Source organism: Panicum virgatum, chromosome 8K (assembly GCF_016808335.1).
Source record: "Panicum virgatum strain AP13 chromosome 8K, P.virgatum_v5, whole genome shotgun sequence".
NCBI classification, from domain to species: Eukaryota; Viridiplantae; Streptophyta; class Magnoliopsida; order Poales; family Poaceae; genus Panicum; species Panicum virgatum.
This window is the reverse complement of record NC_053143.1, coordinates 23,188,559-23,211,966: the sequence shown is the minus strand read 5'-3', so window position 1 is coordinate 23,211,966 and position 23,408 is coordinate 23,188,559. Positions and strand designations below refer to the sequence as shown.

Sequence of the window (23,408 nt, the reverse complement as noted above, 5' to 3'; positions counted from 1 at the left end):
ACCACCGCCTTGGAGAAGCAGAAGAAGAGGAAGGGGGGCTCCGGCTCTAGGGCGTCGAAGTGCCCCAAGCTACTGGAGCAGATCCTGAGCGGGTTGCCTCTTAGGGGAAAGGTTTACTCTGAAGACGAGGGCAGCGCAAGCAGCACCCCCACCGACCGAAAGCCAATCTCTGCGGCCGCTCTGGCTGTTGAGTACAGCGAGATGGAATCCGAGAGCGATGATGACACTGCTCCTGAGGTTACCTCTGCCGCCGCCGTGCCATGGACTGTTACAGTCCCCGCCATGGAGCCTTCGACGTTGTAACACCTGGTCCCACAAAACATGGACCGAGCAAAATATATATGCGCCAGGATCAAGTCATGCATATATACAACAAAATCATCAAGATATCACAACACATGTCACGTAAAAAGACATAATAAAACGAGTACGAATGTATTTATTACATTAATGACAAAATGTCTGATACATAAATGCGGAAGCGATAAACAAAGATACGGAACTCTCAAAGGGCGCCACATGGACGTCGACTGGGAGATGACCGTCTAGAAGTCCTTGAAGTCCTTGAAGCTCTGAGTGTACTCCTCCATGTCACCGGCAACTGAGCAGCGATTGGATATCCCCAAAAGAGAATGAGAGAAAAAGAATAGAGGAGGCAAGCGTGAGTACAACTTGTACTCAACAAGTATAACACAAACTATGAGGCTCTAAGGTTGGCTGACTCAACTGCATTAGCTTTTAAGTCTTGGCAAAGTTTTAGTAAAGCTAATTACTACAAGTTGATGAATTACAACAAACCCCAGTTACATAGTAATTAATCAAATTTAATTATGATACTACTGAGAACCAAACCAGAACCACCAAGGTAACCCCACTAATCAAAAGGAGGATCTAGGCTGCTCATGACCGTGAGCACGGCTAGTATACCAGTTTTACACTCTGCAAATGTTGCACATCTTTACGCACAAGTCGTGAGCTACACTAGTTGTTCATCACACTTCCATAGGTGAGATGACTAGCAAACGCACTATGAGGCTGTTACAAAGAATCCCGTTGGTAAGGTGTAACCGCTGAGGTTTCTGGATTACTACTACGGAGCAGGTCCAGCTGGGGAACAAGCACACAGCACAGTCAACCCACATGGTACGAGGGCCGTAGCAGCTCTCCGCCCCCATTGCCCGCGTAGGTAAGTTACTCCTGAACCAAAAAGACCTAATTAGTAAGCCAAGACCGTCCCATACCAGTCTTGTGGTTGCGTGGTTATGCCATGTTGTCTCTCTACGAACCGGTCCTTATGGAGAGTGGCCAACCAAGCACTAGGCACCGTGCTGGCCCCCTAAACCATGTTTCTAGGAAACAAATTTTAAGGAGACATGCTTAGAAATTAAGTTGCATAAGATCATTAGCAGAATTAATTAAAAAGGGCCATTATATATGAGAGCGCAGTACCAAGCATAACTAACCAAAATGCAACCCAAGGTATATATATAAAGATAAAATGGGTAGGAAAAATCCTTATAGGCATACAGTAGTAAAATGCAGTATGAAATTGTAATTAAAAGTGATGGGAGGTGTTCATGTTATACTTGCCTTCCTCAAAGTTCTCCTACTGCTCAAACTGTCCCGTGGAAGGTGGCTCCTCGTACTCCTCCGATGGCTCAACATCTACTCATGATCGCAATGTCAAAACAAGTCCACCACATACACATACATGCAAACAAAAGTAAATGCTAAGAAACAGTACATCATTACATAGAAACATCGCTTAAAACTGAGCTAGAACTATTCTACGCATTACAACGATCGTGTGAGCGTAAAAACCACCTAAAACGGAGCTAGAACGTGGAAACTAGAGCTAAAACTAGGTCTAGGGACTAAACTGCGAGAAAACTAAGGTTCCAGGGGTTTCCGTGCAAAAACTAGGGACTTAAATGTAATTAACGGGTATTTTCAGGGGCTAACGTGTGAAAACATGCGGGCTGGACTGCGGGTTCTATTTCTTGAAAGCTTAGGGGCCTAAATGTTAAAAACAAGGCTTAACTGCAATTACTTTTGAACTGCAGTGGACTGCGGGTTAATTTCAAAGAAACCCAGGGGCTCTTTAACAAAATTACCAAGCGAACCGGTATCTTCGGGTCCAGGACGTCGGATCTGGATCTAATCTCACGCATCGATTTCGGATCGGACGGTTCAGATCGGGTCTGCGCGCGGGGACGACGGCGTTCGAGGCCGGCGACCATTTTCCGCGGCGGCGCTTGTCGGGGCTCACCGGAGTTCACCGGAAATGGTGCTCTGGGGCTCAAATCGACCCAGGTTTGGGTCTGGGATGATCTACACATCATGCGTGATCCACCTGAGGCATTTGTGAGGCTCGGCGAGGCTCTGCACGCCGGGTGTGACTGCCGCGGCGGCTTTGCACGGCGGAGCTTGCAGGCGCAGCATGCTCGGGCGGGTCCAGGGTCGGTTCAGGGGTGCAAAACGTGCGCAAGGCCTCTGTGCGGCACGGGAGAGCCAGTACGAGGCTCGTGCGGGGCTGTGCTGGGCTGCAGGGCATCCGCCATGGCAGAGCAGTGGAGCGGGCGGCGGTGGAGCTTCGGTGGCCGGTGTTCCGGCACCTGGAGTGGTCTACAGGCATAGATTCCTAGCGCAAAAGACAGAGGGGGCCGAGGTGATGCTCACCGAGGGTCTAGGTCGGGCAGGAGAGGCCTGCAGGGGTGCCGGCGTCGAGGTTCGGCGGCGGTGCACGGGTGGTGCTCATGGATGGTGCTGCTACAGGGGTGCTCCGGGCTCCTAGACATCACAGCTGGACTCGTGGCGACGCTGTGAAGTAGGACATGGGGTTAGTATGGCTTGAGAACCACCGGCCGCGAGCAATTGGTCGAGGACTGACTCACCTGCGGCGGCGGTTCCGGGCAGAATTCCAACGTGTGCAGGTAGAAACCGAGGGCTGCGGGCTCGGGGAGGCTCCTGGCGTCGAGGCGGAGCTCCTGCGGCGGTCGGCGGTGGCTGGGAGGCGGTGGAGCTGCGGGTGCATGGCGGCACAGGGGCTCTGCGCGGTGGGGCTAGGCGGATGCTGCGGTGCTGGGTTCTAGCTTGCGCTGGAAAGGAACGTGCGGTGCAGGGGGGCCGCGGGGGTGCAAGTTAATGGAGGAGGCCGGGAATTTTGGGCGTGAATGCCCGTTGTGAGCGCGGCGGAGATCGCGGCCGGGATTGATGCCGCGCTGGAAGATCGGATTGCGTACCGGCGTCCGCGTGATCCATTTCGGGGTGCGGCTTCTAGAAGGTCGTGGGCGCGTGGAGGTCTGGCGAGCGGGCCAGAGTGCCGGGGTCGGTCCACCGTGTAGTGGCGAAACGAGCGGGGCGCGGTCGAACGAGCAGAGAAGCTCGGACGCGGGTGGAAGAAAGGAAAGGAGGAAGAAGAAGGTTCCGACAGGTGGGGCCGTCGGGTTAGTCGAACACGACACGCGCGGGCGTGAGAGAGCAGCTGACGTGCGGGGCCGAGGTGTCAGTCATAGCGGGGAGAACGGCGCGCGCGGCCTGGGCTGCGAAGGAGACTGGGCCGCAGCGAGTTTGGGCCGGACCGGGAGGAACGGAGGAAACACGCGGGTTGGGCCGACGGGGTTCTTGGGCTGGTTTGGTTCCTGTTTTTCTTTTTCCTTTTCTTTCTCAAACCACACTCAAACTATTTGAATTCAAACCCTAAGCACTCAACCAAATAAAACTTTTGCACCAGCATGAATGCACAAATAAGTTTAAACCTAGAAAAATTTTAATTACTTGTGAAAGAAAATTAATTTAAATGCAAGGCTCAGCATATAAAACCTTAGAAAATTAAATAAAGCTATTTAAATTTATTATTAAATACTGAAATTTAAATTAGGATGTTACAGACATCCACATCATTATCGACTTGCTCTTCGGACGATGAATATACTCCCTCAGCTGGCCGAAAAATGGCCGCGCCGGAGACCGGTGATTCAGTGCCGGAGAAAGCGGCTGCCACCGAGGCTGTTGTCCCGAAGTCTGCTAGCTCTGATTTCATGGAGAGCAGCAGCTACCTTGTCAGCAGCTCCAACCCCATCAAAGTTACTTCTCAACTGGGTGTCTCGGAATCAAAACTGATAGGAGGCAATATAGCTGGGATCCTTCGGATCGAGAGCAGCGACCATGAGTGGGGATTCCTCGCTGAAGCTAGCAACGCCTTCAGCTTCCCTCTCATGGAGAGGGGGCTGATGAGCACGGGAGTCGACAACATGCTTCAATGTGCTAAAGATCTGGCATTGAAGGTGATGAGGACATCAACACCAATGATATATCCACAGCACCACCTACAGCGGCAGCTGCGACATCCCCACCACCTGGTCCAATTACTCACGCTCGTGCCCGTCAACTCAATCATCAAGTAAGTTCATTTTTAAGGTCTTGTCCATTATATTTCTTCAATGGAAACACATGCACTCTTGTTTTGCTTAGGAATAATGGAGAGGATAAGAAGGGGAGCAGATTCGCGTGGGCTGGTTTCGGACAGCAGGACAACACCAACTTGTCACAACGGTCAAGACTTAATTTGGACTCCGATCGGGATGTTCAAGTACTTCACAAAAATCTTATAAACTCCTCTTTTAAACGGATCCGGCCTCATGATGGTACCTGTTCTGATTTGAGTGCAGTAGACATTTCCTTACAGAAGGGTTTTCAGTCCATGGTGCCGCGCCACTCTATTTTGGCCCAATGGGCCGTGTATCCAGTTGAGCCCACTTTGGGCGCGTCCTAGGGTTGGAGGTCGTCCTCCCAGTATTTACAGCCCCAGCAGCCGCCATGGGAGGGTGGGATTTTGTTTTCGTGAAATAGTTGTCACTACTTCCCCTGGAGCGCACGTGCTGATCTAGCCGCCTATCTTCTTGTATTCAAAACCCCATATTCGATCAATCCAGATTGAGTTCTTGCTTTCCCCCTTGCGATTTCAGTGCTTGTTTACTTGTTCTTGCAATTTCTTCGATTTGCTTGCAGGACGGGTGCCCTCGTGGCCGGTGTCGTGCATCGCAAGGGTGCAGCGACTAGGGAAGAGGTGTATCGATTGCTAAGGCGCAGCGTCTCTGGATTGCTGAAGTCGGACCACCAACGCCTTCTCTCCCCCTCAAATCGAGTTATCCAGTTCGTCCTCACCGAAAGATCGGAAAATCCCCCCACGGGTTCTCATCAGTTGGTAATCAGAGCAAAGTTCATCGGTGAACGATTTCCTTTTCCTCGCTGTTTTACTTTTCCTATAGTCTAGAAAAAGCCCAAAAAATTAGTAGATTAGTTTTTTCGAGATCCCATAGACCCTTTGAGCCTTTACTAGAACTGCTTGGTTAGGACTTATTGAGTCTTCGGTTGCGTTGGGTTGTGTCAAGTTGCCGATATTGGTTATTAGTCCCATAGAGTTTTGAGTTCCTGTCACCATCTAGTCACTTCCGCGCACCTTTTCTCCCCATCTGCTTTTCTCACCATCATGTTCCATTCTGATCTGTGTTGAAGACCAAGTGCGATTCTACAAATAGGTGGAGTTCGGCCATCTTCTTTTTACCTTTTTACCCCTACTCTTTCCAAAAAAAAGTGTATGTGCTGATTTTCTGAATTGCAGTCCTTTGTTCATATAATCAGTTTTTGAGTGTCCCCTAAAAAAAAGAAAAAAAAAGAAAAACAAAAAGAAACAAAAAAAGAGAAGAAGAAGAAGAAGAGAAAAAGGGGCTGATTCCTCCTTTGTTGTTCCTGCTGTTTTGGTTGGTGCTTTGTGGCTTCTCTTATATCTAGGCTCACGTCTCTAGCACAGTCTAGGATAGGACCAGCACAAGACAACCATCGAACGATTACTTGCTTTTGTGAGTAACGTGGTGCTAGTATTTCCTTGTGTTCTTTTAGCCCACCTACAGCTCCACATACTCGATTTTCAGCTTTACAGGAGTTGGTGCTGCAGCACCGATACACTTTCTTTCTAGTGCCCGACTTGTTATTGCCGACCCTCCTGTGAGCAGGGTAAGAATTGGTAAGAGCTTGTACAATAGGTTGAGAGTGAGAGAGCGCCACACACAAATTGCATCCAGTAGTTGTAGGGAATTTCCTACTTTACTTGTTTCCTATTTGCTCTTGCACCTTTTCCATGGCAGGTTCAGGCAATGAGGAAGAGGATGAAGGAGGTCCGCTTACACCTCGCACCAAGGGCATCATGCAGCATTTTCAAAAGTGAGGGAGCACAGCGATGGGATTGATAATGATTTGCAGGTGATAAATGAGAAGATTGTGCAAATAGAGGCCACGCAGATCTCCAACAACACCAAGCTGATTATTCTGCTGACACTGAAGAAGGAGGATCGAGATCGGAGACGTCGACGCCATAACCGTCGAGGTATGGGTGGACCGCGTCCACGTGAGGTACATAATATTGACAATGCTTTCAGTAAGATAAAATTTAAGATACCCTCTTTTGATGGTAAATATGATCTTGATGCTTATCTTACTTGGGAGATGGCTGTTGAACAAAAGTTTACTTGTCATGATTTTACTGAAAATGCATATGTTAGGGCTGCAACTAGTGAGTTCACTGATTTTTCTTCCATTTGGTGGATAGAACATGGCAAGAAAAATCCTAATAACATGCCACAAACTTGGGATGCTTTGAAATGGGTCATGAGGGCTAGATTTGTTCCATCTTACAATGCACGTGATCTGTTAAACAAGCTGCAGCAATTAAAACAGGGTACTAAAAGTGTAGAAGAATACTATCAAGAGCTGCAAATGGGTATGCTATGCTGCAATTTAGAGGAGGATGTGGAACCCGCTATGGCTAGATTTTTGGGTGGGTTAAATCATGAAATCCAAGACATCCTTGCATATAAAGAGTACACTAACATAACCCGTTTGTTCCATCTTGCTTGTAAAGCTGAAAGGGAAGTGCAGGGACGACATGCTAGTATGAAGACTAAGATTTCTACAGAGAGGAATTTTTCCACGGGGCCACGTTCGAGCATTCTATCAACTGGACATGCTGCTGCACCGTATTCATCATCAGCTCGAACAATAGCCCCACCTTCCAGCGACAAGCCTTGTGACAGCCCAGCAAATTCAGCAGCAAAGACCGCACAAAAACCTGCTGCAACCACTTCATCGGTGGCATCCACGGGCAGAACAAGAGACGTTCAATGCCACCGCTGCAAGGGATTTGGACATGTCATGCGTGACTACCCAAGCAAGTGTGTTTTGGTGGCCAAAAATGATAGTGAGTACTCATCTGCTAGTGAACTTGATGAAGATACACTTGCATTGCTTGCGGCTGACCATGCAGGAAGTGAGGGCTGCCCGAAAGAACATATTAATGCAGCTGAAGCCGACCGCTATGAGAGCCTCATTGTGCAGTGCGTGCTAAGCGCACAAATGGAGAAGGCATAGCAAAATCAGCGGCACACATTGTTCCAAACAAAGTGTGTCATCAAAGAGCGTTCGTGTTGTGTGATCATCGATGGAGGTAGCTGCAACAACTTGGCCAGCAGCGACATGGTGGAGAAGCTTGCGCTTACTACCAAACCTCACCCACATCCATATTGCATTCAATGGCTAAATAATAGCGGTAAGGCAAAGGTAACCAAACTTGTGCGAATCAATTTTGCCATCGGCTCCTATAAAGATGGTGTTGAATGTGATGTTGTGCCAATGCAAGCATGTAGCATTCTGCTAGGAAGGCCATGACAATTTGATAAAGATTCTATGCATCATGGTAGATCAAATCAGTATTCTTTTCTATACCATGGTAAAAAGATTGTGTTGCATCCAATGTCTCCTGAAGAAATTCTAAAAGATGAACTTACTAGAGCTAGTAATCTGAAGAATCAGGAACTTAGTAAAAGTGAAAATCAGATTGTGACAAACGACCTTGAGAAGCATAAAAAGAACAATGCCAAACATGTTTATGATAATAAAAAGGAGATCAAGCTGAAAGGGTCATGTTTCATTGCTACTAAATCTGAATTGAATGAGATTGATGCTACCACTGCTGTTTGCTATGCCTTGATTTGCAAACAAACTTTGTTTTCACTTGAGGACATACCTTCTTCCTTGCCTCCTATTGTCACTGACCTTTTGCAGGAATATGCAGACATTTTTCCTAAGAAGGTGCCATCGGGGCTGCCGCCGATTCGTGGGATTGAGCACTAGATTGACCTTATTCCCAGGGCCTCCTTGCCCAACCGTGCTCCATACAGAACTAATCTGGAAGAGACCAAAGAGATTCAACGCCAAGTGCAAGAATTGCTTGACAAAGGTTATGTGCGTGAGTCTCTTAGCCCTTATGTTGTTCCCGTGCTTTTAGTTCCTAAGAGAGATGGGTCATGGCGCATGTGTGTCAATTGTAGAGCGATAAACAACATCACAATCAAATATTGTCATCCTATTCCTAGGTTAGATGATATGCTTGATGAATTGAGTGGCTCAATTGTGTTCTCTAAAATTGATTTGCGTAGTGGTTACCATCAAATTCGCATGAATCTTGGAGATGAATGTAAAATAGCGTTTAAAACTAAGTTTGGCTTGTATTAATGGCTGGTCATGCCTTTTGGGCTCACTAATGCACCCAGTACTTTCATGAGACTGATGAATGAAGTTTTGTGCACTTTTATTGGCAGATTTGTGGTAGTATATTTTGATGACATTCTGATCTATAGCAAAACACTAGAAGACCATCTTGATCATTTGCGTGCTATTTTTTATGCTCTACATGATGCGCACTTGTTTGGTAACCTTAAGAAGTGCACCTTTTGCACAGATCGAGTCTCTTTTCATGGCTATGTTGTGACACATGCCAAAAAGCTAAATCACGCCTTAATCCTCATGGTTTATACATGCCTCTTCATGTTCCACACCAGCACCTACACCGGCAGCTGCGACATGCCCATCAACTCAATCATCAAGTAATTTCATTCTTAAGCTCTTGTCCATTATATTTCGTCAATGGAAATATGTGCACTCTTGTTTTGCTTAGGAATGATGGAGAGGATAAGAAGGGGAGAGGACTTGCGTGAGCTGGTTTCGGACAGCATGATAGCACCAACTTGTGACTACAGTCAAGACTTCATTTGGACTCCGATTGGAACGTTCAAGTACTTCCCAGAAAGCTTATGAAGTTCTCTTTCAAATGGATCTGGCCTCATGATGATACCTGTTCTGAGTTGGGTGCAATCGTCATTTCCATACAGAAGGGTTTTCAATCCATGGTGTTGCGCCACTCTATTTTGGCCCAATGGGCTGTGTATCCAGTTGAGCCCACTTTGGGCATGTCCTAGGGTTGGAGGTCGTCCTCCCAGTACTTACACCCCCAGCAGCCGCCATGGGAGGGTGGGGTCTTGTTTTCATGTAATAGCTTTCGCTACTTCCCCTGGAGCACGCATGCTGATCCAGCCGCCCGTCTTCTTGTATTCGAAACCCCATTTTCGATCAATCCCGACTGAGTTCTTGATTTCCCCCTTGATTTCAGTGCTTGTTTACTTGTTCTTGCGAGTTCTTTGATTTGCTTGCAGGACGGGTGCCCTCGTGGACGGTGTCGTGCATCGCAAGGGCGCGGCGACCAGGGAAGAGGTGTATCGGTTGCTAAGGCGCAGCGTCTCTGGATTGCTGAAGTCGGACCGCCAACGCCTTCTCTCTCCCTAAAATCGAGTTATCCAATTTGTCCTCACCGAAAGATCGGGAAATCCCCCCACGGGTTCTCATCAGAAGGCTTATGTCAGCTTCATCTTGAGGGTGACAAAGCTTCGTAACTAACGAAGATGGAGGAATGTCTGGCTCTTTTGGAGAAGGAGAAGGCATACCTGTAGATAACCATCATAGCCTCCTGTGCCAAAGCTGAGAGAAATGCTTAACAACTAGCTGATGCGTGCCAGCAGGCCCGTGCCACCGAGGAAGCCAAAACACACGCCGAGGAGCGTCGGGCCCGTGGAAAGGAGACGCTCTAATGCTACCGCGTGGCCTTCGCTACTGGTGCCGAAGCAATTCAAGCCGATATGCATGCGCTGCTGGAGAAGTTTGACCTGACACCCCCCGAGCTTTTGCAGGACGACAACATTGAGTTGGCTGAAGTGTTTCGCTGGCTTCGCGCCTACATGGCCATGGCGGACTCCGGCAGCCACTTCTTCGGCAACCTGAGCGAGGCCGTTGTTGCTCACACCCTGAGCGCTGCTGTTTGCGGCCTTTTGCCAGCGAAAGCGGGCAGCTTCGGTGCTACAACGGAGATTCAGCTTCGGACTCTTCACGACAAGACCTTTCAGTGGCCTTCCCTCGAATCGATGCGGCCTGAAGCTCTGCCTGTACTCTCAAAAAATATCATGAAGAACTTTGTGGAAACCTTCTTCCAAGAGAGGGGTTGCGGCCTAGTTAGCCTGGAAGCGACTCGCCTGAAGGAACATGTTAGTTCGTGCTCTTCGCATGTATTTGAGCCTCTTCGCTTTCGATTGCTTATTGTGTTTTTATTTTAGCTACAAGCCAAAGCTGAGACCTTCGCTCGTGAGGTTCTCGGGAATGCTAAAGCGGGCAACTTGACCGGCGCTAGAGTTGAAAACTGCGGCGGGTCTGGCGGAGGCCATGGTGGAGATGACAGTGATGACCAACGGACAGGAGAGGTGTGAGGAGAGTAGCATTGATACTTGTCCAAGTGATATAAATTATATTTTGGAACTAACACCTTCGGTGTCTGTGCAGGACTCGAATTTGAAGTTTTTCTTCAGAAGACTGCCGAAGAGATTATAGATCGCACGGTCCGCGAGTTCGTAAATGAGGTGAAGCACATTGTTTTCGAGGAAGAGACTTTAGAAGTACAAGATGGTGCTTAGTAACTATGATTTGAGGCGAAGCCTCCTTGTAATTGTGTAATAATGGACGACAGTGATGTAAATTTATATTTCCTTCTGTTAGCCCCGTGGCTACGCAAAACAGGTTCCAAGTGTGAAGCACCACCCACCCCTTTTGCGGAGGCACAGGGCGGAGATGGTTTGTTTTTTATGCCGGCGACTCGGTCGTGCAATTGTTGGTGATGCAAAGCACCACCCGCCCTTTTGTACAGGTGAGGAGTCGAAACTTCATTTTTTGTTTTACGGGATTATTGTGTTTAGACTGCAAAGCACCCCCCCCTTATGGGTTCTTGGTTTTCATATCACGCCCAGGTACACCTATCGTGCAACCTGCGATTTGCGAAGCGCCACCCCGTGTTTAGAACTACCTTCGAAACTTTCGGTTATTTATGCTAGCTCTTCGCCCTTAGTGTTGGCCACGTCGTTGGTTTTGTAGGATGCCTTCGGCTCTTTGGCGCAAGAGGGCTAGTCCTAGCCTTTGGCATTGTGCGTGACAGGACTTTCTTTAGGATACTTTCGCTCTTTAGCGTGAGAGATTCCTAGCCTCCAGCTTTCGCGTGATAGGACTTTCCTTAGGATGCCTTCATCTCTTTAGTGCAAGAGGGTTGCTCCTAGCCTTTGGATTTCGTGCGATAGGACTTTCCTTAGGATGCCTTCGGCTCTTTAGCACGAAAGGGTCGCTCCTAGCCTTCATCTTTTGTGCAACAGGACTTTCCTTAGGATGCCTTCGGCTCTTTAGCACGATAGGGTCACTCCTAGCCTTCTGCTTTTGCACAATAGGACTTTCTTGCCCTTCGGCATTTGCGCGAAGGGACTTTGATGTTGTTGGAAGTGAAGCTAAGGGGGGCAGGACCCACTTAGGGCCTGCGCCGCATGCTTACTTTTTTCAAGCGACTTCACTTGCTTCGCACCGATGACTCCCCTCTTCGCTCGACGAAGAGGTATAGACACTTCGGTGCATTGTGCATTCCTACATTCTTGCTTCCACGAGATGCTTTTTCTGGGGGCCTTGTTTATATTTCATAAGGGGTTTACATAAGGGTTCCGCCTCGTTAAAAACCTCACACCTTTGATAACCGGCATGATTACGCGAAGGCTTCCCTGTGAGGAAAAGAGTACGGGCCCTGAGTTACAGAGTGAGATCTTGTCGTGGAGAGGAACAAAATTTACAAACAAAAAACAACCAAACTACGAGCCCCTTCGGTTATCCTCCCTCCGGTGGCTCTTACAGAATCCTACACAAAGTACGTTAGCAACATATCCTTGTTCCCGGAGTATGGCTCTTCAGTGCCTTCTAACATGTGAAGTCTGCATGCCTCGGGCCTTGCCATGGATGCGACGTGGAATGGACCTTCCCACTTGCTGTGCATTATCCCTTTCAGTTTTCCCTTTGGGACTCACCTCAGCATGAGATCCCCTTCCTTGATCTTCCTCGGCTTTACTTTCTTGTTCTTACATCTTCGTGTTTTGTCTTGGTATTTGCTAAGGTGGATTGCGGCTAACATTTTGACGACTTCGATGGTGTCCACCATAGGTTTCATGTCTTCTTCGGTAATCTCCAGTGACCCTTCGTTTGTCCTCTAGGACCTGAGCTTTATTTCTTTTGGTGTCACGGCCTCTTCGCCGTAGAGTAGTTTGAACGGCGTAAACATGGTGGCTCCAGATTCAGTCATGTTGTGTGACCAGTTGACCCTTGGCAATTAATCTGCCCACTTGCCCTTTGGTAGTTCAGTGATGTTTTTCTTGATGCCTGTAAAGATGATGCCATTGGCTCTTTCCACCGCTCCATTAGACTACGGGTGGTACACCGAAGCGAAGCACAAATTTGTTCCTAACTGTGAACAGAACTGCCTGAAAGTTGCAGAATCAAACTGCTTGCCATTATCCATGGTCACCTCTCTGGGGACGCTGAAGCGACATATGATGTTTTGCAAGAAGAACTTTTGCAGGGCTCCGGCTGTGATATCCCAGAGTGCCTTGGCTTTGATCCATTTGGAGAACTATTCCACAGCTACTGCGGCATACTTGTAGTTTCCTAGAGCCATCGACAGGGGACCCACGATGTCAATGCCCCATTGCACCAGAGGTCAGACCGGAGGTAGTAGTCGCACCTCATCCGGAGGGAACATGCTGTATGGGGCGTGCCGTTGACAGTTTGGGCATGTGCACACCACTTTGTGTGCATCGTCTACGGCCGAAGGCCAGTAGAATCCTTCGCGGAAAGCCTTACCCACCAGAGCTCATGTCCCAATGTGCAAAGAGCATATGCTAGCATGTATCTCCTCGAGGAACCATCTGCCTTCGTCTCGCGAGACACACTTCAGGAGAGGGGCACAGACACCACCTTGGTATAGGTCTTTGTTTATGATCGAATAGCTTCGGCCGCAGAGCACCATTCTTTTTTCTTCCTTCGCATCCTACGGGACAAAGTGTCCCCGAACGTATGCCATTATAGTTGTGCGCCAATCTTCATTGACCATCTCTCATACAGGGGCTACGTCTATTTAAAGAACCACATGGCCCATGCATCATGTGTTTGGCAACCATTTCACGAAGCTGGGGATACTTGTCCTTATTTGGAAGCTCCGCCGAGATAACAGCATCGTACTGTTCTGGGCTTGTTAGTTTGTAGGGGGATTGCATGATAAGGAGGAAGTGTGCATGTGGCAAACCCCTTTTCTAGAACTCAATGACATGAACTTGTGCTGCCACAACCCCAAGGATGTGTTTATGGAATAGCTGGTGTTTGAGGTCTTCTAATTTGGCTTTAAATACTCGCACAACAAGATCCGGTCGGTCCTGTGGTGTCTGGCCCGGTTCAAGCTCTCTAACTATTTCTTCCCAGTTAGGATTACAAGTCATAGTGAGAAAGAAATCTGGTTTTCCATACTTTTGCACCAAGGCCATAGCATCCATGTATCTCCGTCTCATATCCCTTCCTCCACCAATAAATGATGCCGGTAGCACCCATCTTTTGCCAACTCTACGTGCTCGAACCTCTCCAGCACATAAAGTGTCAACTAAGCCCTGGTACAGATCAGCTCGTATTCTCGATTGGTTGTGAAGGATATAGTTGAGCCGTGTTGTTTCAAGCTTGATATATGTATCCACAGCGAACTGCTGGAATAGACGCTTACCATGCAAGATGGTGTTGAATATACCACGACGCATCTAGAATTTGTAGCAATAGTATTCGCGCATCGTGACGCACAACTGGCTATTAGTGTCTGTTAATGATAAAAGATGCATGCGGTTAGTTAATTATTGGATCGGATCAAGAGTTGAAATCATCCGAAAAAACAAGGCAATTTATCACATAACGTACCTGGATTGTCAAGTTGTGTGGACGGCCTAATGACTTGGCCAGGATTAACACCAACCTTTGGTATTTCTGGATGCCACCCAAGCTCGCCCCTAGGAAAGAAGAGAGGGTATGACAAAGGGTCATAACATCCATGATGAGGCTTGATGGAGTAACATCTATTATCGTTGCCAAACAGGGTTATGCCACGGTCAATATGTTGGTAAATCTCATTCCCCTCAACCCATACAGCGGCCACCTCTGACGTCAATGGTGCATTGTAGGTTCTCTGGTCTAGTTTGTAGTCAGTATTAAGGAAAATACGACACTCATCCATGTTCTCGACCTGTCCTAAGCTCCTAAATGTTTCAGAGTAAGGGTTGGCTCTTAGTATATCCACCAAACTCGCAATGATAGAACGGTCTCTTGCTTGGAACAACTCAAATCGAGCCTTTCGAAAACGATGTGAAAGGCTAGGGTCATCATCGTAGAAGTATAGTTGCAAGTGGCTTGAATTCTCATCTCTTTTTCCAAAGGAGTGTAGGTTGTGGTAAATTTGTCCATTCGCTTTGAAGGTATATACTCCATCTCTTGCGCTTGCAAGGTTTTGGTCGTAATCACAAGCAAAGGTTGTGAACGAAAAATGTCCATTGAACCATCTTGTATGATCTTGGAAATGTTGTGAGTTTGGGTCCTGGCTGGTATACAACAGTCGAAGCTCTTCAGGCAGCTCAGGCATCTCAATCTTGACCTTCCCATCTCAGCAACAAAATCCCAACGGCTCATATTCAAACCTCTTTGCACCGCAATGGCAGCAGTCTGGCACCGACTTCAACATATGAGTGCTTTCAGGTAGGTTCTGGTATACGATGTCACCAAACTCAAGGTTGTTTGAGCCCACCACAGCGGCATCATTAGTGCCATTGAAATTTGTTACAACAGAAAAGTTAGGAACATGTGTGGTGCATCTAGCCGCCGCTCTTGGGTATCTTCGAACTTGTCTCGCTAGCCTTTGTTCTGGTCTCTCATTTGCATACCGTTCTCTGGCGCGCGCGCGTCTGCTTGCAACTTGTTCAGGTGTCATGCTTGCACGACGTGCTCTTTCACGTTCCCTTCTTGTCTCTTCACGGTATGTTGCTCTACCACGAGTGCTTGCTCGAGATATTCGTGATGGATTTTGCTGCTCCATAAGGGTAGGACGTGCTAAAAAGTAAAAAGAATTGGAGTAATGATTATATGTTTCATACGACTATTGTTTACAAATCAGCCACTTATTTTAATTAATTATATGAAGTACCCGTAGAGCTTTGGCCTTGTTCAACATGTGTAGACGTGAGGGTACTTTGGAAAGGGCTCAAAACTGAGGGAGGTAGTCCACATGGATGGTCATCATCTTCTGATGAACTTTCTTGCGTGGCACATGATGGATCTCGAATCGAAAGCCCGGTAGAGACTTGACGCGTCCGCATACTTTCAACTCTCTTTCACTTCATTTGTATATTCATAACTTGTATAAATAAAAAATAAATGAAATGAACACCTTACATGTATACATCCATTGATTGAATTTTGTAATCAAAATCAAAAGAAAATTTAACTAACAAGTTACAAATTCAAACTTTCTTTTCCATTTCTTCTTGGGTGGTTCGGATCTCCCGACATTGTAGCCTCTAGACCTAACAAGTAAGGCATTTGTAACACACTATTCAGAATATAAAGCTAGAGCTTAATTTCAAAATTCATCCATGCACTTGAACTATGGCACGAACTGCATAGCAAAAGTATTATACTGCAAAATATTTTTAACCTAAATCGAATGGAGCATATTACAGAATTTTGCAGCTTATCTCTATATACAATTTCCGCACCAAAAGAAGGCCTCCCAGCGTGGCCACATCATCAGTCGTTCCCGGCCGTCCGATCGGCCGGGCGGACGGCCCAGATCATGCTTTCTCGGTCATTTTGCAAAACAGTCCTCAGACTGACATCTCATGTGGAGGTCGGGCGAGTCCGACCCCCCTGCAGGGGTCAGGCGAGCCGGACCCTCTTCGCAGATGTCGGGCCAGGCCGACCCCTCCATAGGGGGTCGGGCGAGCCGGACCATATTCTGCCCACAACTATTGCAGAAAAGAGGATTCGTATAATAGCCCCGAGGTATGCCCCAGCCATATCTTCAATTAATCAATCCTTAGCATCCTACCAGATGATACAACATGTCTAGATGCACAAATAAAAGGGTGTTTGTAATCAATCGCTGGGTGGCTGGCACTGAAAATATATCTCTGTTATGTGTTTATGGTTATCATTTTTCAGTTGCCTCTTTCAGAGCGAACTTCAGATTCAGTTTCAGCCTTACTGCTTTTTTCTAACACCGATGAATTTTTCTTCTAGCAGTCTTCATTTTCCAGCACAAGATCGAAGTCTTCATTTTTCAGCACAAGATCGATGGTGCCACAGAGCGAGCCTGATGAGTTCACTTGTCACGCTGGACCTTAGTTTGATGATCTATAGGGTCTTTCATCATAATTAGGTAACTGACAATTAGAATGGAAAACCTTATGCCAAGCATGGTGAATCAACTACGGCTCATGATTGCTCTGTACATATCCTACTTAAGCTATTTTTATTGATTGCTACTTCTGATGAAATCTCAAACTGAAGTTGCCCCACCATGATTATGTGATTTGTGCGTACACAGCTCTCTGATTTTTTTTTTAAAAAAAACTAATACTATCTACAATTATAGGTGCAACAATTGTAAGTTTGTTTAACTTTTTCTTACAGTTCCATTCAACAAAGGTAAAGCATGGGCGTGGGCAAGCGGCGGAGGCAAGAACGGCGGCGCAAATGGCGGAGCGCCAGCGTGGTTGAATATGCTTTTACTATTTCTACATACAAGGGTGAATATGCTTTTACTAATTCTCTGTAGTTTTTGCAAGGTGATCGGTTTTTTAGACATCGAAGCTCTTGCTTTGGAAGGTTGTCACCATCCCAACCTGGATTTGAGGCTTAACTCCTTGCCCTCAAGTGCAACAAGCTCACCAGCCTATATCTCACTTGCACTATTGGTGAGTGCTGCTGCTTTTCTGATTTCTTCAGCTGTTCTAATAGATTACTGAAAACCATTTCTTCTATTACTGTTAATTTCAGGCTGTTCTGATTCTCTTTTTTCCATGGTTAGGTGAATATCTTGGTATGCATAGATTAGTTCTCATAATCGCATGAACATAAAAAAAACTTCAATTCTTAGGATGACCATCCACTCACTGTATGGAACCGTAGCATATAACTTCTGTCATTTTGTTTGTCTATTGGTAGTCTTGGCCAGCCATCCAGTACTACTAAATATAATAGTAGACCCATGATTTGTGACTCATATCCTATGTGGTACCAAGGTGTTAAAAGTACTGCTCTATGTTCACATATTTGGACTTTCTTTTTGGCTCAAACATGCTTCATCACTACCTGTATGATATCAGAGACTACCTGTATGATATCAGAGCAGCATGTTATCCCCCCTCTCCCTCTTTATTCTGATTTGAATAGAGTTCAATTCTTGTCCTTAACATGTGCAGTTTGAGATAAGCCAATAACCATTGGCCTCGAGTGGTGATCGAAGGATTTAATTTGAGAAGCTTTTATGCTACAACTGCTGTCACTTTATTTCATTTCAACAGAAGTTTAGTTTACACCAGTTTAAGACTGAGCTATTGTCAGGTAACCAGCATGTATGTGGTTTTCAAAAATTAGTTGAAGCATGGAAAGGTATAATTATTAATGAATTTGGTCCATGGAATCACACACCGATTTGATGACCATACTGGTGATTTGGCTTTTCCTCTAGCTAGAAATTACAGATACTTGGCCAGTGCAAGGAATATTAAGACTAAAGTTGCTTGTAGCCATGAAAATAGTATTTTCTAGGTCTAAGTTATTTCCCTGTTTTTGGTAGCATGTTTGAATTACAGAATTATGTTCTTTCTGTCGACATATACACCTCTGAAAATCATAAATTAGAACAATGCTTGTTATTTATTGTTATTTAGTATATATATATATATATTTCGCGTCAATATTTTATGCCGCCGTGGCAACGCACGGGCACTCTACTATGCCGATGGATATATATGATCGACTCCAGAAGTTACGGATCAGCCAGGACGAGGGGTACCCGATCATAGTATATTGTCCACTCAACTAAACACTTTTGAATAGCACAACCATGAATGTATTGGAAATGCAGTCTGATTCTGGTAACATTAATACAAATTTCGAAAACATAGCAGTGATAAATAGTCTAGTGACAAACAATCTAGAAACACTTCCTAATGACCCTACATCTAATTTTCCTTGATTCCCAGATCGATCAGTGTGGTAACACGGTCGCCAAGTATGCCCATCTTGCTTCAAGATATCTGTTAACGAAGCGAAGATTCTGCCTTTCCATCATTATTCGCCGAACAGCTGCAATTTACAAGATATATTGTTGTTTTAGTCTATATGTGTGCATTAACAGATGAAGCCAAATTTAGCTTAGGATGTAGCAGTTTCTCACTTGCTAGTTGATGCCATGTGTGATGTCTTGGGTTGAAGTCCAGTGATGTGTGGTCTGAGCTCTCCAAGCATCCTGTTGGTTAAATAGGGTAGGGTTAGGGTAGGGTTAGTTAAATTGAAGATATGACTGAGGTATATTTGATCAGGAATTACTGTGTGTAGAGTTTCGTCGCAGCATAGTGGCAATTATAATTTCCTTTTCATCTCTAGCTTTGTACCATCGTTGAAAATTCCGGCAGAAGAGGTCACTCCAAATCCCAACAATAATAAGGTGCCACCTAGAAATTTAGCATATTAATTAAAACCCTTTAGTGGTGAGGTGTGAATATATAACATATTGTTGTAGTACCGATTTGAATGCATACCTTGCATCCATTAACACAACCTCTCTATATAGCCTGTTGCCCACATGCTCCAATGGCTCCATATGGACAACTATTCCCATAACATCTGAAACATTTAGTAATTTATCAACTTAAAGACTATGGACATTAAGATATTTGTAGAGCCATTACAACAAAGTAGGTTAGGAGCAGTACCTACAAATGTCTTGTTGGGTTGTCGGATCACTTCATGAAATGGCATAAGATGCTTTGGGCAGGGAGGGAACTGAAGTCGGAAGGTGTATGGCTCAACACGAGTTTTTCTGGTCAATGTCACCTCAAACCGATGCCCAATATTTCTGAATTCAAGGTCCCCCCAGTTTGGCCCAAAAACTACATCTTTCAAAATGTACTTGCATCCTTGCTGAAGTAGTGTGTCAAATCGATGGACGTTATTGCCATATGAAATTGCTTCAATTTTGGAACCCTATAGAGTTACCCAGTACAGGAGAAGTGAGCGAGATAACTATGCCTAAAACGACTTAATGATACAATTTATTTTTAGCCTTTGTAGTGACTTACAGTGGTGTCGACAAGGATGAAGTGTTGCTTATCATGATACCTAGGCTCCATAGGGAATTTAACATCTATCCTTACAATTATAGTCCAAGTCTGAGGTAGACCTCGAGAATCGTCAACATCATCGAACAACTTTAAGCTGTAAGCGACACACGTTTTAGGTTGCTATATATATATGTGTATCTTAGGAGTTCTGATTAGTGTAACTAAACTCACCAATCCGTTGCTGGATTTGGCTCTGCATACTCCGCATATGTCCTCTTACTTCCACCAAGGCGAAGTGGTGCCATTAAACTAAATATAAAATGGGGTGAAGCAGGTGTTTCACCGATTTTGGTATATTGTATGACATTAGGTGTGAACTAACCTTAAACATACACTACATGCAGCTAGTTCATTGCAGGTCGAAAAACGGAACTAATGCTGGCATTTAACATCAAGAATCATGCATTTCACACAGTTAATATTGGACAAAGCATTCAGGCAATATGCAAGCAGAGAAACTGAGCTTATTGCAGTCACGTATTACTGAGGGGAAATTGCACAGTGAACTTTAGCTAAGGATCTGATTCTTAGATGCAAAGACTGTATTGGGCTTTACTTTGCACAAATAGTATTGAGGGTGAAATGTCTGATTCTCAGAGCTTAATGTTTGTTCTATATATAGTCTTTTTACATATAATTGTAAGTAAAGGACTTTAAAATAACTCAAATTACATGGTCTATCAACGGATCTTAGGAGATCAGAGTCATATGGTTCTTTATTAATTCAATTAAGTTTTGAATTTTGTTTCCATCGATACTATGGTGGTAAACTTTACTTGCTGTAGCTGGAGGTGCAGATGATTCGGGATAGTAAAACAAATCAGAAGAAGGAATGTGGGATCTTGTGCTGCTTTGAGATTATAACCGTTGGAGTATATGCCCTTAGTCTAGAGAAAGACTTCTCTATACGTATTGCTGCTATACAAAGGATCAAAGCCTTGGTACATGGAGGTTGGCATGTATCATACAGTGTCCTATTGTCCTATATTGGTAACATCTAGATTTGGTTTTGTTAGAACTGATACATGCCATGGTGAACTGAAGTCCTAACCAAGTCACGAACAGAAATTTGTTTGCACCTTTCTTGTTGGCACCTTTGTTGTTAACATGATTTACACATTCTGTTTGAAACTATCCTATTTAGCAGGTGCTATTGATTATCCTGTCTAAAGTGTTTTTTTTTAACTGAACATTTATAATTAGGAAGTGAATTATTGAAATGGCTGTCATAACATCCCTTCATTTCCCATTCTGATGTCAAGTTGAGGTCATACATGGAGCTGCGTCCATGCATCAAAGGTGGGTCTAAAGTCTGAACAGGTTAGTACAACAGCTCCATTATCTGCCTAATAGCTTATAATTGCCAATCTTTCTCTCCTTAAAAAAAGGTATTGGTCCCATGCAACCTCGAGTTTCTGTTCTCCAAAACATGTGAGATTAATAGGCACATTGTCCTGCAGTTTCATTTCCACGTTATATCCTGTATGACTCAAAAAGGGTGTATTTTTTGAAAAAACCCCTGAAACACTCAAATACATATCATCCATTATTAATAACCTACACCTACATTTTCCAAGTTATTTGACAACTAATGATGGCTTTCTTTTACATTGGCTTGTCGATAGGGGTGATCAATTTGTATAATTCTATATAGAAAAAATAGTCATTAAATTACTCCCTCTGTTCCAAATTGTAGGTTGTTTTGGTTTTTGAATAGGTACATCCATCCATCTATGGATGTGGTATGTACATGTGTCTAGGTTCATCAACATACAAATGGATATAGACGGAGAAAAAGAGGTCTAGAAAGACCTACAATTTGGAATGGAGTGAGTATCTGATAAGCTCCATCACAAGAAGTTCAAGGTTGAATGCATGGTCTTAGTCAATGGAATGTCATAGTTAAATGTTTAGACTTTGTAGCATTTTTAATTAAAATTCATCGTTTGAGGGAAATGATCATGTGGTTATTCATTCATGTTGTCATATAAAAGATTTGTAATTGTATACTTGCTTATGAGCAAGAGTATGATATGAGCTCCTAGACAAGTGATTCACCTCCTGTTCTGAGGTAGTATATTTTTTCTCAAATTTCCTTCTTATTTACAGATACTCCAACGGTTATAATCTGAATTTAAACAGTATATGCTCGGATGCTTATTAAATATTGTCAAACAATTCAAGGTCCTCATTTGGAAGCAACTGCATTTCGTAGGGAGATGATTTCTCAAAGCAACACTGTTTGATGACTGGTGAAAAGCACCAAAGTTCAGACCATGTTCTGGCAATTAGTGAAAAAAACTATACTACAACCAATTGCATTGCATCTAGGGAGATGAATTATCAAAGCAACACCACTTGATACATGTGCAAATACTCGCGGAATTGGAAAACTGAAGATGAAGATAATGAAATGTGCAAATACTTGCCGAATTGGAGAACTGAAGATGAAGATAATGAAATGTGCAAATACTTGCTGAATTGGAGAACTGAAGATGACGATAATGAAATGAACTGAAGGGCAGCATGTCCATGATGAAATAAATGTACCTTGTCACTGAAGCTCGTCGAACTATGGACCTACCCAGGAAGGCAGGTGACCCACCGATGTGAACGAAGCAGCGCACTATCAAGAATCAAGCATTAGCCACCATGAGATGGGTAGTATACAGCAGAAGCGAGGGGGGAAATGAGAGGGAACCGTACCTTTCGTGTCTGCGAGAGAAAAGCAGAGCAAACTGAGTAGAGAGCTGGCTTTTGTAGGCTCGAGAGGCTGAAGATGGGGCTGCAGCTGTGGCGCTCAGTCGTGGTTCGTGGGTTGCGGCTGGACCGAACTCAAGGCGGTTATCAACAACGTGGGGGGCGAGCTCGTTCGTGGGTCACAGTAGGTCGGTAGTCAAGGCAGTTGCAGCTCCGTGGCGCGCTCGTCCCCGGCCTTGATCTGTTCGCGTCGCAATTGTGATGGCGGACCGCCCCCGTCGACGCGGCAGCTGCCCTTCGGCCACCGTCCGTCGGCATGGCGGTTCCATGGCGCGGCTGGAGGGCCCGTCGGCCGTCCTCCGGTGCTGCCGGAATCTTCCTCCTGCGGTGGCTCCATGGCGCGGGGGAGGGCAGCGGCGTTGGATCCATGGCGCGACGGGAGGGCAGCCGGAGGGCCTGTTGCGATGGCGCGGTGAGAGGTGGCGGCGCTACGGCGCATCTGGAGGGCGCGGCTCCACGAGGACGGAGGCGTCGCTGTGGGTGGGCTGGCTAGGGACGGAGGAACAAATTGCTGGGCTGGAATGGGCAGAGGCCCAAAACATTAGACGGCCCATGCGTGCATCCACTCCTGCATCGCGACGCACGAACAAGTGCCGCTTGACGCACGAACCACTCCCACATTATAGGAGTAGAGACTTGCATGATATATCATCTCCATGGATTCATTGTTTGATTTTGCAATATATATAACACAAGTGCATGCTTCCGTTTCACCTACCTTGAGCTCCACATAGGCTATCTTTAGAAGTAGGATAAAAACAAGCATTGCTTCGGTGAGGATATATACACACTGAGCAACATGAGAGATCCTATGGAGAAGTAAAGCTATGGTTGGTCTTTTCAAAAAATCTTTGCAAAACCCCAGTCATATAGCAGGAAAAGTGGAGGAGACTGAAGTCAGCATCATTCCACCCTTCAACTTCCCAAACAATTATGGTAGGCACATCAAAATTCACAGGTAAAGGCGAAACTTAGAAT

At 45.5% G+C, this 23,408-nt stretch overlaps 3 protein-coding genes and 1 long non-coding RNA gene across 14 annotated transcripts; 3 read left to right on the top strand and 1 right to left on the bottom strand.

Moving 5' to 3' along the window:
• The first annotated feature begins 4,664 nt into the window (after positions 1-4,664).
• On the top strand, positions 4,665-8,929 carry LOC120644236. Of its 10 annotated transcripts, none has more exons than XM_039920818.1 (3): positions 4,665-7,255; positions 7,358-8,302; positions 8,795-8,929. In XM_039920818.1, the coding sequence occupies exons 1-2, from the start codon at positions 6,388-6,390 to the stop codon at positions 7,423-7,425; spliced, it is 936 nt and encodes a 311-aa protein (XP_039776752.1). In that variant the 5' UTR covers positions 4,665-6,387; the 3' UTR covers positions 7,426-8,302; positions 8,795-8,929. The 10 variants fall into 10 exon arrangements, 8 of the variants coding, with proteins under 8 accessions (XP_039776752.1, XP_039776751.1, XP_039776747.1 ...); XM_039920817.1 differs by having other exon boundaries at positions 4,698-5,206; positions 6,147-8,302; XM_039920813.1 differs by having other exon boundaries at positions 4,698-6,015; positions 6,147-8,302.
• Positions 8,924-10,646, top strand: LOC120645567. The gene is made up of 2 exons (XM_039922349.1): positions 8,924-10,427; positions 10,497-10,646. The coding sequence occupies exons 1-2, from the start codon at positions 10,026-10,028 to the stop codon at positions 10,644-10,646; spliced, it is 552 nt and encodes a 183-aa protein (XP_039778283.1). The 5' UTR covers positions 8,924-10,025.
• A 7,779-nt stretch (positions 10,647-18,425) lies between these two features.
• On the bottom strand, positions 18,426-20,358 carry LOC120644232. 2 transcript variants are annotated; one of them, XR_005663529.1, is made up of 7 exons: positions 19,842-20,358; positions 19,629-19,764; positions 19,267-19,533; positions 19,089-19,173; positions 18,877-19,001; positions 18,725-18,796; positions 18,426-18,633 (listed from the first exon to the last, which is right to left on the bottom strand). XR_005663529.1 is itself a non-coding variant. In XM_039920808.1 (7 exons), the coding sequence occupies exons 1-7, from the start codon at positions 19,913-19,915 to the stop codon at positions 18,536-18,538; spliced, it is 861 nt and encodes a 286-aa protein (XP_039776742.1). In that variant the 5' UTR covers positions 19,916-20,350; the 3' UTR covers positions 18,426-18,535. The 2 variants fall into 2 exon arrangements, 1 of the variants encoding a protein (XP_039776742.1); XM_039920808.1 differs by having other exon boundaries at positions 19,263-19,533; positions 19,842-20,350.
• A 192-nt stretch (positions 20,359-20,550) lies between these two features.
• Positions 20,551-21,626, top strand: LOC120644233. Its single transcript, XR_005663530.1, has 2 exons — positions 20,551-20,990; positions 21,367-21,626. It is a non-coding gene; the product is annotated as an uncharacterized LOC120644233 (long non-coding RNA).
• The last annotated feature ends 1,782 nt before the right edge of the window (positions 21,627-23,408 follow it).

What these genes read in the sequence shown, in the direction of transcription:
- LOC120644236 (XM_039920817.1), top strand. Translation starts at nt 6,388, where the DNA reads ATGGGTGGACCGCGTCCACGTGAGGTACATAATATTGACAATGCTTTC.
- LOC120645567 (XM_039922349.1), top strand. Translation starts at nt 10,026, where the DNA reads ATGCATGCGCTGCTGGAGAAGTTTGACCTGACACCCCCCGAGCTTTTG. An exon ending in CGACTCGCCTGAAGGAACAT is followed by an intron (nt 10,428 to 10,496) that starts GTTAGTTCGTGC and finishes TTTTTATTTTAG; the next exon opens with CTACAAGCCAAAGCTGAGAC.
- LOC120644232 (XM_039920808.1), bottom strand. Translation starts at nt 19,915, where the DNA reads ATGGCACCACTTCGCCTTGGTGGAAGTAAGAGGACATATGCGGAGTAT. An exon ending in GTTGTGTTAATGGATGCAAG is followed by an intron (nt 19,002 to 19,088) that starts GTATGCATTCAA and finishes CTAAATTTCTAG; the next exon opens with GTGGCACCTTATTATTGTTG. An exon ending in CACATGGCATCAACTAGCAA is followed by an intron (nt 18,634 to 18,724) that starts GTGAGAAACTGC and finishes TGTAAATTGCAG; the next exon opens with CTGTTCGGCGAATAATGATG.